The following is an 18,734-nucleotide window of genomic DNA, read 5'->3' on the forward strand; positions in this document are numbered from 1 at the left end:
CACCCCCATTTTATAGATGAGGAAACCAAGGTGTAGAGAGGCGAGGTAATCTTGCCTGCAGTTACCCTGCTTGTAAGGGGCAGAGCAAGGATTCAAGCCTGGGGAGCCAGAGTCTGGGCGTTTAACCACTGTGCTAAGTGCCTAGTGCTGTGCTAGGCCCAGGGGACAGAGTGGTGACCAGGACGGGGAGCTCATAGGCCTGCAGGGGAGCCCTGCCCGCCCCTCGTCCCCGCTGCTACCATCCAGCCGCGCTCCCCGTGCCCAGGGCTGGATACCCCTTGCAGGCTCTTGCCCATCTCTCGGGCGGGTGCAGGTGGCAGGGACTCCAGCACTGGCAGATGCTCCTGGATGAAAGATCCAGTGAATGAGACTAAATATTGTAAAGGAAGAGAAGAAGTGACTCATTTCTCCCTGTGGAGGTGGTAAGGCGTTAACATTTCGGTCCCCTCAGGTTGTCATTTACGATGACTGGAGATGATGACATGGGGATAATTCAAAGTGCACCTGGGTGGAAGCCTCAGTTGGCCAGACACCTCCATCCCAACCCAGGCAGGTGGGGTGGGGGGCCCCTGAGTGTCGACTGCGTGGGTGTTGAGTTTCCTTCGCCAAACTAATCCCGATGGCCAGACGGCGCAGGGCAGACGGACAAGTTGATGCGATGGATATTTAGGTTTCAGGGGTGACCCTGGGGCAGCCCAAATGCCTGGGGGCGATTTCTGGTTTAAAAATATTGCTGTGCTATTTCTACGCTTCTAATCTCACAGCCATTTGGAGCCTGTTTTATGAAACATGGCATCAGGGTGGTGCTCCATGTTAACCGGCGGAGAAGATTAAAGGGGTTTAAGTCTGGGCGTCTGTCACATCACAACCAAGCCCATAACTTCCATTTTCTATTAAAAATCCATTTCCCCTTTGACCAGAAGAAGCTTTGCTGTTGATCTGATCTCTCTCTCTTTATTTATGAAGTGTTTCTCCCTCCTCTCCTTCTCTCTGTAAGTCTGTCTGGTTCTGTCTGCGGAGGGAAGAAAGAGCTGGGGGATGGCTGAGATTTAGGGGAAAGTCGGGAAAGTCGAAGTTTCCTGTCCAAAGATTTGCTTTCCAAATGTGGACTGGCTTCCAGAGAAGAAATGAAAGCAAATCCTCATAAGGTCCCAAACTTTGAACTCTTCAGCTTTGTGTTGGAAAAAACTCTGGCTTGGGAGCCAGGCAGACTTTGAATGTTGGCCTGGTGGCCTCCTGGCTGTACGATCTTGGAGAATCTCCCCCCCTGAGCCTCTCTGACCTCACCTGTAAGATGAGACTCACAGAGCCCACCTCAGACCTCTGCGTGAGGATTATGTGAGGAGATGCCCTTGTAGCACACAGTAGGCGCTCAATCAGTTAGCCTCCTTTCTTTTGAGAACTCTGTACCATCAGCCAGGCCACTGAGCCTCCAGGGGAGTAGGTGTAGAGCCAAAATGAAATTACAGAAAGGGCCATAAACCCTTCTGCGAACTCTGCCCTGGGCGGTGGGTTAACCCTCTTCTGCCCCCATCTCCTTTGCAAGCTCCTGGATGGTGGGGACCGTTTTCCCCGGCCTTTGATGCTTTCCACCACACCTGGGGGCCTGCTGGGCACGTGGCTCATGCTGGGTAAAGATCTCCTGAAGGAACAAGTCTTTCCTGGCCTCGGGTCAGGAAGGACCTGGGAGAGGAGAGCATTCAAGGGTGCAGGAGTCACCCTCGGGTGCAGGACTGCAGAGGGGTGGGGGGACTGGGCCCTGGCCACCCTTTGCAGTAACTTTCGCCTCCCCGGTCCCCTCGGGGAATCGCTGGGATGCGAATAACAATCCCATCCCTCCTAGTCCTGCATCCTCATTACGGGGAACCAAGTACTTTCACGTTCTGTTTTGCCTGCTCAGCAGCCCTGGGGGACAGGTAAGGTCCCCCTTTTGTGAATGAGGACGTTGAGGCTCAGAAAGGCTAAGTGGGTTGCCTGAGGTCACACAGCAGGTCAGGAATGAGCCCCAGGAGGGAAGGTAGCACTGTCAGACTTGTCCCGGGTCTCTGACTATTGTCCCATGCTTCTGTGCTCCTCAGAGCTGGCTGAGGCTTTGTCACTGCTCTGAAGGTTCAAACGGGAGCCTGAGGAGGGAAAGCTGCCATCATTGAAGCCTCTCCAGACTCCGTGAGGTGGGGGGGTGAGGCCCCCTGACCCCTGCTACTACCGCTTCCGTGGCTGGTGACCGTACCCATCGCTACCGCAGCCACTCACTGGTGCCCTGTGCCAACCTTCATCTTAGCACATGGCAGAGATTTCAGGGGATCTGTGCCTCGGTTTCCCCTTTATGGATTTGCTTATTCCTCTCTCTTGGCAGGTGGGGTGAGGCTGAATTAATATTTATTTAAAGGCTTCTGCATTCCAGGCTGACAGGTGCCTTGTGATGGTAAGATATGAGCCCGAAGTAAGTGCAAAATGCTATTGTTTCACACCTGAGGGTGATGTTTCATAATGGCAGTGCTCTGTCAGAGCTACAAGCTGAAATGAATGGTGTATCTAATCCTCCCCAGCTCCCCCAGACCCAGAAGACAGCAGCTTACGTACCAGGGGGGGGAAAATATGAGGCTACTCACCTTTTGCTATAAATCCGCTGTTTCTTCAGCCCTGACAGCTGGCTGGACAGTCCCCGTCAATTCGTCAATTACGTCTACCCATCTGTAGTTGCGGAGAAGCCCGTGTCCTTGGCCCTGGCAGGATCCGAGGCCCAGAGGGCAGGAAGGCTGCTGCTACCGTGGCTGGCAGTCCTTCCAGGAGCCCGGAGCCGAGAGGAGCCTGGTCCCCAGGGGTTGTCTCTGCAGGGAGGGTGGGATGGATTTCCAGCCGGGAGAGAAGACGAGCAGTGTGTATTGAGTGTGGGTTTGGGATGGAAGAAAGGATGGGGAGGGATACCCAGCCTGGAAAACCAGAGTTTGTGGTTTGATTCCTTTTGTCTTCGGTGTGGTGCGTACAAAAGGGCAGTTTCGCCCCCAGGCTCTGAAGGCAGGCAAAGTCGGGCTCTGGCCCAGCTCTGATACTTTCACTCTGGGTTACTTTGGGTAAATTAGTTAACTTTTCAGAGCCTCGATTTCCTTATCTGTACAATGGGATGATAATAATAGCATCCCCTAGAGAGTCATGAGATGAAGTGAGAGAACACCTGTAACAGGTCTAGCACCCAGCCTGGCCCGTAGTTAGTGAAATCCATGGTGGCTAGCAGTAGTTGTTTTTTTTTTAAACATCTTTATTGGAGTATAATTGCTTTACAATGGTGTGTTAGTTTCTGCTTTATAACAGAGTGAATCGGCTATACGTATACATATAGCCCCATATCCCCTGGCTAGGAGTATTGCTGCTGGCCTTATCATCACTGAGGGCTACTTCACACTGATCCTTAAATGTTTTCTTACGCTGCCCCTTGAATCAGACAATTCCTGAGCTCCTCTCTGGCAGGGATCTTTCTCAGCTTCCTAAGTCCATTTGTCAGCCATAATGTCTAAATTATGCCTCTTTCTGTTCCTTGATGGATTTTGGCGTCCAAAATCCATAAAACTGCCACGGTGAGGGTGTCTGATTAACTAGGTTGTCTCAGGAAGTACCCAGAAACCCCAGAGTCATGTCCCCGCGCCCACGGGCTAAGCATTGTCTGAAATGTTGAGTCCGACACGGGCCCCTCCCAGGGGGTGTGTGTGTGCGCACAGGCGTGTGGATATATTCATCCTGTTCTTGGCCAGCTGAAAAGGGAAGTTGGAGGCCAGGTGGTGTTTGAGGGAGGTATAAACCCCCTCTTTATTATTGCAGTGGTTACAACCATCTAAGGGTTAAGAAATCAGACTCCGGGCTCAGATTGCCTCAGTCTGAGTCCCAGAGCCCTCACTTACTGGTCATGTGGTCTTGGGAAAGTCTTTGATCTCTCAGTGTGTTAGTTTCCTCATCTGTGAACTGGAATAAGAATAATACCTCCCTCACAGGGTTGTTGGGAGGATTAAAAGTCATACGAGTAGGGCTTCCCCGGTGGCGCAGTGGTTGAGAGTCCGCCTGCCGATGCAGGGGACGCAGGCTTGTGCCCCGGTCCGGGAGGATCCCACGTGCCGCGGAGCGGCTGGGCCCGTGAGCCATGGCCGCTGAGCCTGCGCGTCCGGAGCCTGTGCTCTGCGATGGGAGAGGCCACAGCGGTGAGAGGCCCGCGTGCTGCGAAAAAAAAAAAAAAAAAAAGTCATACGAGTAAAGTGCTTACAACGGTGCCTGGCATGTAGAAGATGCTTAACGAATAATTGTTGACTGAATGTCAATCAAGAAGCCTTTCAGAAGGTGAGCGGGCTCCTGGGAACCTGGGGAGTGTGGATCCGAAGAGAAACTTCCTAAGCCTCAGTTTGCTTACTTGCAGAATGGCATGATTTCATGACCTTGGGGAATACTCTGGTCCCTGTGAGTTGGGCAGGCTTCCAAGGGACCCACTGGGGTCCCCTCTTCCACAGAGCAGACTTCTCCACCGCCAGCACCGACACTGTCACCGGGGAGGCAGCGTGAGGACGTGGATGGGAAAGCTGTGGTGCCCACCGTGGCCCGGCTCCGCCTCCGCCTCCACCCCCTGCAGCCGCTGTGGGCGCGCAGTGCCGGGTAGGGAGGGCAAATGCATCTGTAGCTAAGAGGATGCCCCTGTCACCCCAGCAAGGAGCCCATGGATGTGTTTTCCAGCACTGCTGCTAATGGCTTCATCACAGCTTTTTATGAGATGATGTGAATTGCTCTGACCAATGAGGCTTAATGGCCTTCCTCAATGAGCTGCCCGGTACATTCTCCCGGGAGGCTCGGCTCAGAGTTAAGCCGAGAATATTAATATGGTCGGATGCAGGCCCTTCCCCTCCCCATAAAGTTGTGGAAATTGAGGTCAAGTTGGGTCCCCTGCAGCGTTCTTTAAACAAGCGGCAGAGTGGTTTGTTTGCTCCTTGATCTTCCTGGTGGAGAGGGAGTGGCTTCCAGCTGGAGACCTGGGACCAGGCCCCCTCTTCCTCTGGGTTTGCTTCCACTTGTTCAGAGGTGACCCTTCTTAAGGGGGCAGGCTCCTTGGTAGGGAGGGAAGGCCCTGATTCCACTATTCAGGGCTGCCTCCCATGAGGGCAGGCAAGACTGAGGCCCTGGGCTGGGATGAGAGTTGCAGACAGCTGTCCTCCTTGTCAGGCGGCCTTGATGTCGTCAGGTAGCTGCGGTCGTGAGCAGGTTCGCCTGTGTGACTGAGTGTTGCAATGGCAACATGTCAGAGATGCACGGGGTCTTTGCAGCCTCTTGTATCCTCCCTCCATTTTACAAGTGAAGGAGCAGAGGGTCAGAGAGGGGAAGGGAATTCCATGGTTGGTCAGTGTCAGGGATGGTTTTAGGCTTGCGGGGGTGGGTATCTCTAGTCCCTAGGCTTGGATTGGTCTACCCACGGTGTCGCCAGTCCGCAACCCATCCTCTGGGGCAACACATTTTCCAGATCGACCTCCAGAGGGGGAGAAGGCTCTGCAGTCTTTTCTCGTCCAGGCCAGCATCCCCGCTTCGTGTAGCCCTTCCTCATAGAGCACGGTCTCTGACCTTTTACCTTTCGGCGGTGGTGTGACAGAAAGTGTGCTAAGATCCTCTTTAGAGCAGTGTGTTCAGATTTCAATCCTGTAGCTTATTAGCTGTGTCATCTCAGGCGAATCACATAACTTGCTCAGCCTCCAAAAGGGAACAATAAAAAAGAGGCAGTACTGTCTCCTCTCAGTGTTGTACAGATGAACCAAGGGACCGGGTGTGAACCTCCCTGAGTATAATAGGTGCTCAATAAATACCCATTATCTAAGCAATTTCAGTGTCTCTCCTAAAGTGTTGATGGGTGGCTGGGGTGCGGGGACGTGGATTATGGCTTGGGACCCTTCGCCATAGCAGAGGTGGCCGCCTCTCTCTGTGGACTTGGCTTGGCATGGAGGACGAGATGTTTCAACTTTTGCCATCCCTATGCTAGGCTGGAAGCTTATGCAGGGTGGGAACTGTCTCTTCCTCACCGTTGCCAGTGCCTGGTGTACAGTCAGTGCTCGGTAGTGCTGTTGAATGACCGGTGCTTGAATGTTTTATGAATGAACGTGGGTGTTGCAGCCTCCCGGGCCTACGAGGGTATCATTAGGCGCTAACCAACCTCTCCCCTCCCCTGCAGCCCGCCCTGAAGATGTCGGCACCAGCCTCTACTTTGTAAATGACTCCTTGCAGCAGGTGACCTTCTCCAGCTCCGTGGGGGTGGTGGTGCCCTGCCCGGCCGCGGGCTCCCCCAGTGCGGCCCTTCGATGGTACCTGGCCACGGGGGACGACATCTACGACGTGCCACACATCCGGCACGTCCACGCCAACGGGACGCTGCAGCTCTACCCCTTCTCCCCCTCCGCCTTCAATAGCTTTATCCACGACAATGACTACTTCTGCACCGCGGAGAATGCTGCCGGCAAGATCCGGAGTCCCGACATCCGCGTCAAAGCAGGTAAAGGACCAGACACGGGCTCCCCTGCAGGGCGGGAATGGGGAGCCGGCAGCGCCCGTCGTTTTGAGGATGTGTGTGTAGCATGGAAGAAGGCAAGGCGGCCCATCGTGGAAAATCATGCTGTTCTTTGGAATCTTAGCTCTGCCACTTCCTGTGTGTCCTTAGGTGGAGAACGCACCTTTCTGAGCCTCAGTTTCCTCATCTGCAAAGCTGATGCCAGCAACCACCTTGTTCATCACTACGTGTGATGGTCCAAGGAGATAGGGCCCATTTATATTAAGTAATGTGCTCATTTTAGTACTTGGTTCATGGAAAAATTCAGTGAGTTTCTTTAAAAAAAAACAAAACCGTTTATTGAAAGAGAGTATATAAAAGAACTGCAAATGTTGTGAGTATATAGCTCGATGAATTTGCACAAAGTTTAATATCCAGGTGAAGGTATCAGCACCTCAGAAACGCCTTCATGCTTTTTACAGTCACTCCACCCTAGGGGAAACCACAGTCCTGACTTCTAACAAGATAGATGTTTGCCTGTTTCTGTACTTTATCTAAATGGAGTCCTACAGCACATATGCCCTTGAATCTTTTGCTCACTGTTGTTTGTGGGGTTTAGCCCTACTGCTGTGTGAAGTTATATGTCATTCATTCGCCTTGCTGTATAGTCTCGTTTGGCTATACTGCACTTTATTTATCCATTCCACTGTTGATAGACATTTGAATATAAGGTATCTCATGAGAATAGGCATTTAGGTAAAATTCATGATGGAAAACTCTTAGCAGAGAAGCATTGTGGTCTTGGGAAGAGGTGATGGAAGCAAGGAAGTGAGGGCTTCTCAGCTGTTCTCTTTACAGAAACTAGAAAGTCTCATTTCTCTGGGTTAGGTCTGGAGGTGAGTGCATGGCTTAGATGAGCTACTCTTAGCTAGGTTGTCATGATATGCTGGTGAGTCCCAATCTGTTATAAAGTGCCTCGAATAGTAAGAAAGCATGGAAGTTTGGGGAATGATTTCCTTAGAAGAGCTTTTTGAGTGGGAGGGGATAGGTAATGTTCTAGCCAGCTCACTGCGATGGCTCCAAGGCTTGGGCGTGCCATCTTTCCTGGCGATTGTGTTGCGCGGGGGAGAGTCGGCTCCGGGGGGAGTCTCCCCAGCCTGCATGCCTAGCGATGGATCCTGCGATATCTCTGACTTCCTGTCCTGTCAAGGAGTCAGGCCCTCAAGGAAAGTTGTGTTGTGCTTTGGAATCTTAGCTTTGCCACTTACCTTAGGCAGAGGACACACGTTTCTGAGCCTCAGTTTCCTCATCTGCAAAGCAGATGCCAGCACCTACTTCGTTCATCACTCCGTGTGACGGTTCAGCGAGATAGCGCTCTGTTGAATTAAGATCCTTCCGCCTCAGGAGAGCCTCTCACACGTAGAAGGTTCCAAGCAGCTGGGAATGGGTGTGTGTAGGGGTGATGTGGGGTGGGAGTTCTTAATTAAAGAGCTGGTCTTCATCCACTGGTTTGGTTGGGGGCGGGGGGTGTGGGAGTGTGAGCTCTGAGGACCCACTTAGATATCTCCTCTGGGGCTCCCCGTGGATCCTCTTTTCAGGAACAGCACTGACCCCCTAACACGACACCAGGTGCTGGACTGGGAGCCCTGAGGCCGGGATATGGAGCCCAGTTCTGGCCTCCACAGCCTGGAGGATTGAGCTAAGGGCAAGCCATGTTCTGTTTCCTAATACCTGCCTGTTATTGGGTTAGGATATAGTTTTCACAATAATCCTGTCTGGTGTGTCTTACAAGGGAGGGAACTAAGTCAAATAAAGGTTAAGTCACTTGCCCGAAGGGCACCTGTAGCCAGTTAATGACAGAGGCGTGGCTGTAATGACCAGCTGCATTGCTGTAGTGCTTTCCACGTGCCAGGCCTTCTCCATGCTGCTGTTATTTCCTTTTACACGTGAGGAAACCGAGGCTCCAGAAGGTTCACGAGCTCTTAGCCAGCGTTACACTGCTGCTCGGAGGAGGACACAGGGCCTGCTTGTTTGATGCTTCTAACCATAGGTCTCTGCAGGCTCTCGAGGACTGTCTCCGCGGTGTGCACCCAAACCCCAGCACTTCCCACCCTCCCCCCTGCTTCCCTCCCCTTAGCCTCCTCTCTGCTCTCCCCGCGTCTGCAGGCAGTGCGGTGTCCAGCCCACGAAAGGGTGGACCACGGCCCCACAGAGCTGGGAGTGCCTCCTTCCATGCCTCCGTCCTCCACCTCAACTGTGTCTCTTCCCATCACAGCCACAACACAGGGAGGGAAAGAATAAAGACCTGGGGAGGGACGGGCAGGACTGGCCTGATGGGAAACACAGCCAATTAAGAAGCTTTTGATGAAGCCAGAGGGACTGCAGGTGCACAGCCGGAGGGGCTGCAGGGCCCTGAGCATTGCCCTGGCAACCATGGCAGGGAGAGCAGGAGGGCACACAGCCCAGGTGCCTGCAGAGGGACAAGGTCGGGAAGCAGCGGGGCTCTGGCTGTACCGGCTCTGCTTGGCAGAGAAGAGGTGGAAAGACAGGACCCCGGGGAAAGGCCAAGCGGAGGAGGACCAGAGAGAGGCAGAAGCAGGCCCCTCGGCCCTACCCCTAAGGTTGGTCCAGCCCACCCATGGGACCTGATACGTAGAACACCTGCAGGTGACAGCACCCCAGAAACCAGCCCTGGGACCGACCGAGGCAGGAGGCCTCCACTGCACACTGTGGGTGAAGGGATCTGCTGAAGCTTGGGGCAAGACTGGCGGTCAGGCTGTAGGTGGTGTCAGGAGGTGGGAGAAACCAGCAAGCATGCTTTGTTTTGTAGAATCTTGGAAATCGCCCGTGGCTCTGGGGTTCGGTGTTTTCAGAGATCATCACTGTGTCGAGTATTCTCTCCCATTGTTCTTATAAACCACTGAGCCCTGCAGAAAGTTCTGTATGTCAACTACATTTTCCCAGGCTGCCTTTCACCTTGAAGTGGCACAAAAATCTGTTTTTAGATCACGTGTCACAGTTTTACTTTTGGCAAATGATGGTCATTTTGCCCCAAACTCTTACCACCCTGGGCCCAGGAATCATGTAGGAAATCAAGCGTGGTTTAATTAGAGGGATTCCGGCGCTTTCGCTTAGAAACCACACATGCCCTCGTTGAATACAATCCCACTGCAGGGCATAGGTGCCGCCCTCCAGGCCCTTACAATCTAATGCAGTTTGTTAAAACTCACCAAAATTGGAAAGGCTAGAAGTTGGATTTACGGTCCTGTAGAGGGAGGCTGGGTATTTCTGCGGGAGAGTGGGTGTCTGGTGGAGTGGGAAGGAGGTTGCTGGAGAAGGCAGGAATAAGACCCTGGCAGGAACTTCCGGGCGGGGCAAGTGGTCGGTGGGAGAAGAGGTGAAGGAAGTGCGGCCTGGGGTGCTGAGAGGTGGCCATCTCAGGCCCCCACACCGTGTCCTAGTCAAGCCTGTGACACCCTCTTCTTTCCGCCCCGCAACCTGTCTGCAGTTTTCAGGGAACCCTACACCGTTCGGGTGGAGGATCAAAGGTCGATGCGTGGAAGCGTGGCTGTCTTCAAGTGCCTCATCCCCTCTTCAGTGCAGGAATACGTTAGCGTTGTGTCCTGGGAGAAAGACACAGTCGCCATCATCCCAGGTAAGAGACGACCGCGGGGCCTCATAGGCCCGGATGCTGGGGGGTAGGGGGCGGAAAATCAGAGGTACTGAGTTGGTGGTTGAGCTCACCCAGCTCTTGAGGTTGGTCCTGGCAAGTGGTTTTTTATTGTTCTGGTGTTGCTTTGGCAAAAAAGTGTCTTTGGTCTCGGCTTGGTGCGTCTCCGTGTGGGTGGTGAAAACCCACGTGGCAGCGGCCTCTGCGGCGTGTGTGAAGGTCCCATCAGACACAGGGTGGTCGGGCTGCCCCGAAGGAGTGGGATCACTGTCTTTCCTGGCCACCAGCTATTTGATTGCCCTTGGCCTTAGAGATGGGAGGCAAGGCTGGAAGGACCTTATCTGTGAAAGACTGTGGGGAGAGGAGCGATAAGAGGCCGGTGTGTGGTCCGTGTTCCTGGGATTCTCGGAGGACCAGACTTGAGTGAGCATACGCGTGGGACTTTGATTTCATGAGCTGCCTAGACGCTCCGTCAGAATTCTAGCCGGCCTCACGCTAGAGGTGCCAGGTGTTGCAAAAAGAGGTTAATACCATGTTGTAGGGTCACCTTGTTAGAGCTGCCGTGACTGCAGGCACTTCAATGCTGGTTCCTATGCAGTGTTGTCCCTTCGACAGGAAAACAGGTCTGGAAATCTCAAGAGAGGACCTCAGATCCTCAAAATACCTCCAGGCCTCCAGTTATAAAACTGTGGGGTTTTCCCATCACTCCAGCGTTTCTCCCTGCATCCCTGCCCATTGCAGCAGCCCTGACACTTTTTCTTCCTTTCTCCATCAAGGACCTTGGTTTTCCTTTCTGTAAAATGGAGGCACTTGACCAGATGCTCCCTGAGTGCCTCCCAGCATTGATGGCCCATTGCTGGGCATACGAAATGGTTCTAGTTGCTCAAGGTCTTCAGGTTAGTTGGAGAAGACAGACTTCTATGCATGAAACCTATAAAGCTGGGATTCTTAATCCTGCTACACAATTGAACCCCTGGGGAGCTCTTTGAAAAACACCAGTGCTTGGGCCCAACCCCAAATCAGCATCTTTAGCAGTAGTACCTGGGCACTAGCTGTTTTAAATCTCCTTGAGTGGTTCCAAGGTAGAGCTATAGGAGACAAACTAATGCTTCAGCACCTTGACAGCCAACGTGGCAGGATACTCTTTTTGAAACATTGATTTGTGTTTTGCTCTTGGAACTTTTTCCTTCTCTCAGTCCCTAGCCAATGGCCAGGCCATTATATCTCCTGGTCTCAGAGCTTGTAGTTGGACAGGAATCAGAAGCTACTTGAAGACACCTGCTCTTCCTGCCTTTTGTGAGCAAACAGGAAAGGTTAGGTTGGGTGTTCTGCCCGGGTAGGAGAGCCTCTGAGGGCAGTGCACAGACAGACCATCGGATGCCAGAGGCAGGGTGGTGCTGTAGGCAGCTCAGGGGGTATGGCGGGAGGAAGCGGTCGGACCTCAGAGGGGTGGCTGTGTGCGGCTCCCTGGGGTCTGGGACTGAGGCCTGGGTTCTTGTGTCCAAATGAGGCGTGAGGTGCACAGCCCAAGACCCAGAGTGATCATGCAGGCAGGGACAACGGGCTGGTGAGGACCAGAGAGACCCTGGACCTTGGCACGTTCCTGGGGAATGCACCAACAATGATGGGGACTGAACGTCCTGTCTCTCCAACAGAGTCACATGGAAGGTGATGTAAAGAACATAAAGACATGTGATATTTCTTATACGCCTGAGTTTATGGACCAAGAGTTATACTCATTAAGAAAATAATAATAAATTTTTGAGTGTTTCCTCTATGCCAGGCGCTGGGCTAAGAAACTTTCATATGTGACCTCATTTTATCCTCACAAAAAAGTCCATAAGTGTATTTTTTTCCCCTTCCACTTTACTGAAGAGGAAACTGAGGCTCAAAAAAGTAAAGGGACTTCTGGGTCACACATGTTATCACACAGAGGGCAGGACTAGACCCAGGTCTGTTCTTTCTGCCTATGTCCTGAACTCCCGCGCAGGACCACCTCCCAGGACCTGCACAAATGTATCCTATGAAGTGTCACTCTGAGTACAAGGGAGGCTGTGTGCTCCAGGCAAGGAGAGCCTTGGCCTCAGGAAAGCGAAAAAGTCAATGCTGGTTTGTAGGGAAGAACTAAGTCAAGTGTAGTGATTACGAGCCCAGAATCTAGGATCAGACTGCCTGGGCTTGAAACTCACTCCTCTGGGCAAGTCTTTTACCTCCTTGGTGCCTCAGTTTCCCCAGTGATAATAAAATAGGGGTAATGATTGGCCTACTTCATTGGGTTCAAGTAAAAATGAAACAAGGACTTCCCTGGTGGCACAGTGGTTGAGAGTCCGCCTGCCGATGCAGGGGACACGGGTTCATGTCCCGGTCCGGGAAGATCCCACATGCCGCGGAGCGGCTGGGCCCGTGAGCCATGGCCGCTGAGCCTGCGTGTCCGGAGCCTGTGCTCCGCAACGGGAGAGGCCCCAACATGTTTCAAACACTGCCTGCCACACACTGAGGATGGGCTGGAGCTATGATGATGATTCTTGCGGGGATAAGAGCGTTCTCCTCTCTGTATTGCCGATTCCTGTTTAGGTGTATGTATTTCTGCGTAACAGAGTCTGTGTCCCCCACTAGACTGAGTTTCCCAAGGGTGGCACCTTTAGGGCACACATCCCTAGGCTCCTGACGCACCGCCTTGCACCCCCAGGACAAATGCTCACCAAGTGTTCAGTGGGTGCATGATGGATGATCAGGGGAGTTCTGAAAGAATATGGGAGGCATTGGGATAAGGCTGGGTGCAGTGGGTGTGGGGTAGTTAGACGCTCAGCTCAGACAGGAGAGGCGAAGATTAACCTGGCTCCCGTGTGGAGGCAGTGAGCTTCCGCCAGACTCACTGTAGTTGGTGCTTGTAGTTGGTGCTTCTGGGCTGTCTTTGATGTCAAGCCTGGGCTGGTGGCTCCGAAGGACATAATTATCAGGGAAGTGGGCTGGCCGCTAGTCTGCAGGGCTCTGTTACACGTTGCCTGTAGAACCTCCTCCTTTCCTTTAGCCTTGGAGAATTTTCCTCCCCTGCCCAGCCCTCCAGCCCCAACCAAAATCATTCTAGATCCCTCTACATCTACGTTTTAGATCCAGGGATGGACTTTCTAGAGCACGTGAATCCAACGAACACCCTCCCGGAGGAATTCATGAGAACCAGAGGGAGTGGAGTTTTGCATCCTCCAGGCTCTAAAGATGAAGGGCCAGAACTTGGGTCTACCTGCTCCAGGCTTTAATGTTGGAAGATGCAAATCGTTTATTGATTCTTTTCATAAAAATAGGATTCTCTGCTCTCCATACCACACTGCCCCGTGTGTGTGTGTGCGTGTGTGTTTTGGCTGGGATGTTGGATGGCAGCTTCTCACAGTGGGGGCAGATTTAATGCTGAGGCCACCTTGAGGTTCAGGAAGCACTTAGGAGCCTGAGTAACTTCCCTCTGACTCCTCAGGGGCAGCTTCTGGAGTGGGGAGAACAGTGTTGACTTTGATCTCTGGGCTGGCTGGGCTCAGATCCTCCGTCAACCACAGGGCCAGCGGGAGCAGGTGCGAGAGAGCAGGAGGACGAACGGAGGCTGACGTGGGCCAATCAGGGCCCGGGAGACACCTCTTTGGGGAGGGTGGGTGCCCTGGGAGGAGGGGTGCAACGGGGTGGCTGCAGGCCCCTGTGAATGGTCTGCCTCTCCGAGGGGTGTGGAAGGACTTAGAGGTTTGGGGCCTAAGCAAGCTCCATGAGTTGGGTATTGGCTCACGGGTTGGCCTTCCCAGCTGTCCACACTGGGAGGGCAGGCTGAAGCCTCCGCTGAAACTCTGAGCTGCTTTTGGGCTGTGCTTTTCGCAGGGTAGGTAGAGGCTGGACAGACAGCCCAAAGTGCTACCTTTCTCAGAGCCACCTACTGCCTGCCCCCCAAGCTGATCAACTTCCTCCCATCAGGCTATTCAGAGATGTGTGTGTAAAAGCACAGAGCCTCTCACCTATGAGCTGACAGACTCCTACCCCTTACTTCTCTCCCGGGAGACCTGGTCTGGAGGTAAACTGGCTCTCCAGAGCGAGTGGGATGGGGGGTAATAGGGCAAAGGGCTGTGCATAGACATAAATTAAAATTAAGGCCTCCAGTGAAGCCGGGATGTGGTTTAATTTCCCATCTGCATGATCACCATTACAATGCATGTTATTGGATATAAAGATAAATCCGGCTCTGTTCCTAATAGCTTTTAATTTCCACCAGACCTGATTATATTGATGCAGGCTCCTTGTGGGAATTTCCCAGCATGCTCTTCCCCAGCATCCTGACTGGCTGTCTGGGCCCCAGTGGGGAGTTTTGGACACTGCTCAGATGTGGGCCAGATGTATCTGCCGGTGCTGTGGAAGGCAAGCCTGGAGCAGCTCCCTTGTCTAAGTGGATGGGGCTCTGGACTGCTGGGTTGTCATCCTGCCTTGGCCAGGTTGGGAGTGCACTCGGGACACTCTGTGTTGGGGAGGGGAGAAGCAGGAGCAAGGAGAAACTGGCCAGAGGGGTCTTTTCAGAAAAGTGGGCAGTGCTCCCGGACCATAGGTGGGAAGGCAGTGAGCCCGCCACCCATCACCCACGTCGCGCTAATTGTCCCTAGGGTTCCAAATTGTTCATGGGTCTTCGTACCTCTTTGCATTTGGTCTTGCGTCTCCTCTGCCTGGTCTGCACTGATCCCCTTTTCCTTATTGATACTGTACTCCTCTTTTGTCCTTTAAACTTGGTTCACGTGTGTGCCCCTCCACGAAGTTTTACATAAGCCTGCAGCAGATCTATCGGTCCTCTGGTTCCATTCCTGGAGCACTTCCTTCACTGTGTCTCACGTTAGAGGCTGTTGTTTCTGTCTGTCTGCTGCAGGAGGGTGTACAACTCCATCTTTTGCATCTCTTTATCCCCAGGGCCCTCATAGCACCTGTTATAATAATAATAACAAGATTAATAATAATATTTATCATGTACTAAGACCTCTTTTGTGTTAGGCATTCTACATATATTATCTCTAATCCTCACAATAACCCTTTAAGATAGTTTTTTGTTTGTTTGTTTTTCCAGTTTTTATAAATGAAGACAGGGAAGCCCAGGGAAGTTAAGCAAATTAGCCAAGACCACACAGCTAATCGGTGGCTTGGGTTTGAGCTGGGGTCCTCCAGCTTGCACTATTCCCCGCTGCCTCTCCAGAGCAGGCTCCTTATTAAGAACGGACTATTCCAACATCAGAGGAGGGCGTGTCCCTGTCTCCTGCACTTGCCTGGGGACAGAAACATGTCACCAGCCCTGGCCTCCTCTGTGTGCCGTGACCAGAGGCTTTGGCTTTTCTGAAGGTCAACAGCTCTCCAGCTGAAAGATCAGTGGGCAGTCATTCTAACAAGGAGGTTTTCTTGGGCACTGGCTCCGTCTTGGGCCCAGTGGGAGACACAAAGGTGGTCTGATCTGGGAATTTAGGATTCCATTCATGTTGTCAGCTCTGACGGGCAAGGATGATAATTCCAGCACAGTAAGCAATCAGATAGGATCTTGGTTTGCTTTGGAACGCAGGGTCAACGTATTAATTGCATTTTGCTCCGGCTGCTATTAAAGCTACTTTGATCCCATGAGTCTCCACCAACTTGGACAGGGGATGGCACAGATGAGAGAGAGCCCAGGTGGTGCTCGGAAACCAGTTGGACACATGTAGGCTACAGATGAATGGAGTCACTGATTGTCGGAGCTAGAAGGGCCTTGGAGGTCACGTGGTCCAGCCTCTTCATTTACTGATAAAGAAACTCAGGCCCAGACCAATGCCCTCTTGTGCCCCTTCTTCCTTCTCTCCTGCTCATCCTCAGGGCACAGTATCTGAACTACTCGTGGCGTTTTTTTTTTTTTTTTTTTTTTTTTTACTACTGGACATCTTTCCTTCTTTGTTTAAAACCTTCCCATCTTTTAAAGTCTGGTTCAAATACCCCCTTTTCTCCCCCCATGATGTCTTTCCCAATTTCTGCTAAAAATGGATTTAAAAATCACCCAGATTAACCTCCTTCCAGGGGATCCTTTTCTGAGCTCCCTCCAAAATTTATCAGTTCCTTGCTGAAGACACTAATCATATTTTGTCCTGTAATATCGTAAAATCTGTGTTATTCCCACTATGAGAATGTCTAATCATCAAGAGCAGGAACTGTATTTCATTCAGACCCCTTTCCCCTCCAGTGCTCAGAAAAGATGATTAATGATGGTGATGAAATGACAGTCTCTTTTCCCCCTGCTGGACTGCCCTGTGGCAGGCAGGAAGGAAGACTGCCTAAGGTCACGTGGAAGATTGGTGGCATTGCAAGATCTAGACTTGGTGGTCCTTGGTCTCCATTACACCGAGCTGCTTCAGAGCTACCTTGACAGAGACCACTTCTGTGGGGTCCTCCTGTGACACTTTGTAGTTTAGATGCAAAATTGGGGATCTCAGCTCTTGACTCCTTAGGGGCATGGAGAAAATGGGCTGGGATGGTCAGTGTGCTAATATGAAATAAATGATGTGCTCAAGGCAATTTAACAAATAGGTGCTAGGCAGAGTCTCATGCCTTGCAGAGGAATTAAACTTGACTATGACCTGTTTCTTCCCTTCAGCAGCTCCTATCTAGGGGTTATAGTATCTTCCCAAGAAGAGATACCCAGGAGGCTGGGATTCTTTCTGATGATGGCAGCCCAGCAAGGCTCAGGAAGGGGAGGGGGGCCTTGGAGCAGAAATAGCACGTTGGGTGAGGTAACAGCACGGGGAAAGGCAAGCAGGAAAGGGGAGGATGGAGTGACCTGGCTGGAGGATAAGTAGAAGTGGTGAGAGAGAAGTCTGGAAAGGATGCCAGGACATTTAATTCATAAAGGTTCTGTCTAGTTCTAGAAAAAAAAAAAAAGAGGCAACCTCGTTGGCTCCTCACAGGAACCCCCATTCCCTCCCGCATTTTACAGATGAGAAAACCGACGACACAGTGAGGTTCAAGGGCTTGCGCATTTAGAAGAAAAGTCAAAAAAGCAGATAAATACGTAATAAGACATACATGTATTCAGGGCCCTGTGACAGGCACCTGGAAGTCATCCCATTGAATTCTTCTCAACCCTGTGAGGGAGGCGTGCTACCCCCATCCTTAGGTGTAAAGAAGTGAGATTCAGGGGGCTTCCCTGGTGGCGCAGTGGTTGAGAGTCCGCCTGCCGATGCAGGGGACGCGGGTTTGTGCCCCGGTCCGGGAGGATCCCACATCCCACATGCCGCGGAGCGGCTGGGCCCGTGAGCCATGGCCGCTGAGCCTGCGCGTCTGGAGCCTGTGCTCCGCAACGGGAGAGGCCACAACAGTGAGAGGCCGCAAAAAAAAAAAAAAAGAAGTGAGATTCAGGGAGGCCAAGCAATTTGCTCCAGGGCACACAGCTTCTCAGTGGCAGAGCCTGTGCTTGGACACAGAGCTTCTGTCCCTAAAACCCAAGCTGTTTCTTTGTAAAGTACTTTAGTGACTCCGGCATGAGGGCTGTCCCAGGTACTCATGACAATTACTATTTCTCTCATCAAGGCAGTTGTAGAGAGGAAAAGGCAGCTGGCCCTTAACGTTGCTGGTAGTATTTGCTTATTGTTTGATTTGACGGGGAAGGGAGCCTCATCTTGAGGGCAGAGAGAAAAATCCCACCTTCTAATGCCTTAACACGTGCTTTGCAGGTTAGAGATTACAAGGAAGTGTTCAGAAGCAGCAAAGGAATTCTCTCCTAAGTCAGATGGCCTAAATTGAAAAGATAATCATAGTGATAATAATGGTAAGAAAATAAGTGATCAGTTATTGAGCTCTTATGTGGTAAGTGCTTTTCACAAGTCCTTTCATTTCATCTTCATAAGTGCGCTACGTACTAGGTGGTCTTATTATCTCCATTTTGCAGAAGAGGAGCCTGAGGCAGAGAAGCTGGTCACCTGCCCAAGGCCATGTGGTGTGGCAGGATCTGAGCCCAGGGCGGTTTGATTTCAGCTCTTAGAGGTGACCTGGGCCACCTCGCAGCTGTGCCCTGATGCCTGTGTCATCTTTCACTTATATAGTGCTCTCCGGTTTATAAAGCAGGTTCACAGGCAGCATCTTACTGAACCCTTCCAACCCCATCTGAGGGTGACACATTCTTAACTTCACTTAACAGGCAGGGAAACCAAGGCTTGGGGGAGCTGAAGGGCCCTCCCAAGTTTACACAGCCAGGGAGGTGGGTACCAGATCTCCGGTTTGATGCTTGCATCCAGGAGCTCTTGAGGCCTCACCTGGAGCACGTACCCACAGCTCCTCAGCACCCCTGCCAGTCTCCCGGTGGGCGGGCTGCTCTGCATTCGCTTGCCAGTTGGTTGGTTCCAGAGCTATCAGCCGCGGCTCCTCAGTCAAGCAGAAATGTCTGTGTTCACAGGTGCCTCTGGAGGCGTATGTATGTGTCATGTTTTGCTTTTCCGTTTAGTTCATGGCAGGTGATGCATTTCCAGAGCACCCACTGGGTGAATTTCAGGAGATTTAAGACAATTGCAGGCGAACACTCTGCCCTGGGATCTCACCGTG

General features: G+C 52.1%; 1 protein-coding gene across 2 annotated transcripts in view; it reads left to right on the top strand.

Moving 5' to 3' along the window:
* Window positions 1-18,734, top strand: part of DSCAML1 (DS cell adhesion molecule like 1) — a 346,911-nt gene that overhangs the window by 12,645 nt on the left and 315,532 nt on the right. For both annotated transcript variants that reach the window (XM_032640872.1, XM_032640871.1), the window contains exons 2-3: window positions 6,191-6,508; window positions 10,011-10,157. In XM_032640872.1, the coding sequence (XP_032496763.1) occupies window positions 10,055-10,157 (103 nt within the window). In that variant the 5' untranslated portion in view covers window positions 6,191-6,508; window positions 10,011-10,054. The remainder of the gene's footprint in view (window positions 1-6,190; window positions 6,509-10,010; window positions 10,158-18,734) is intronic.

Source organism: Phocoena sinus, chromosome 8 (genome assembly GCF_008692025.1).
Source record: "Phocoena sinus isolate mPhoSin1 chromosome 8, mPhoSin1.pri, whole genome shotgun sequence".
In the NCBI taxonomy this organism is placed as follows: domain Eukaryota; kingdom Metazoa; phylum Chordata; class Mammalia; order Artiodactyla; family Phocoenidae; genus Phocoena; species Phocoena sinus.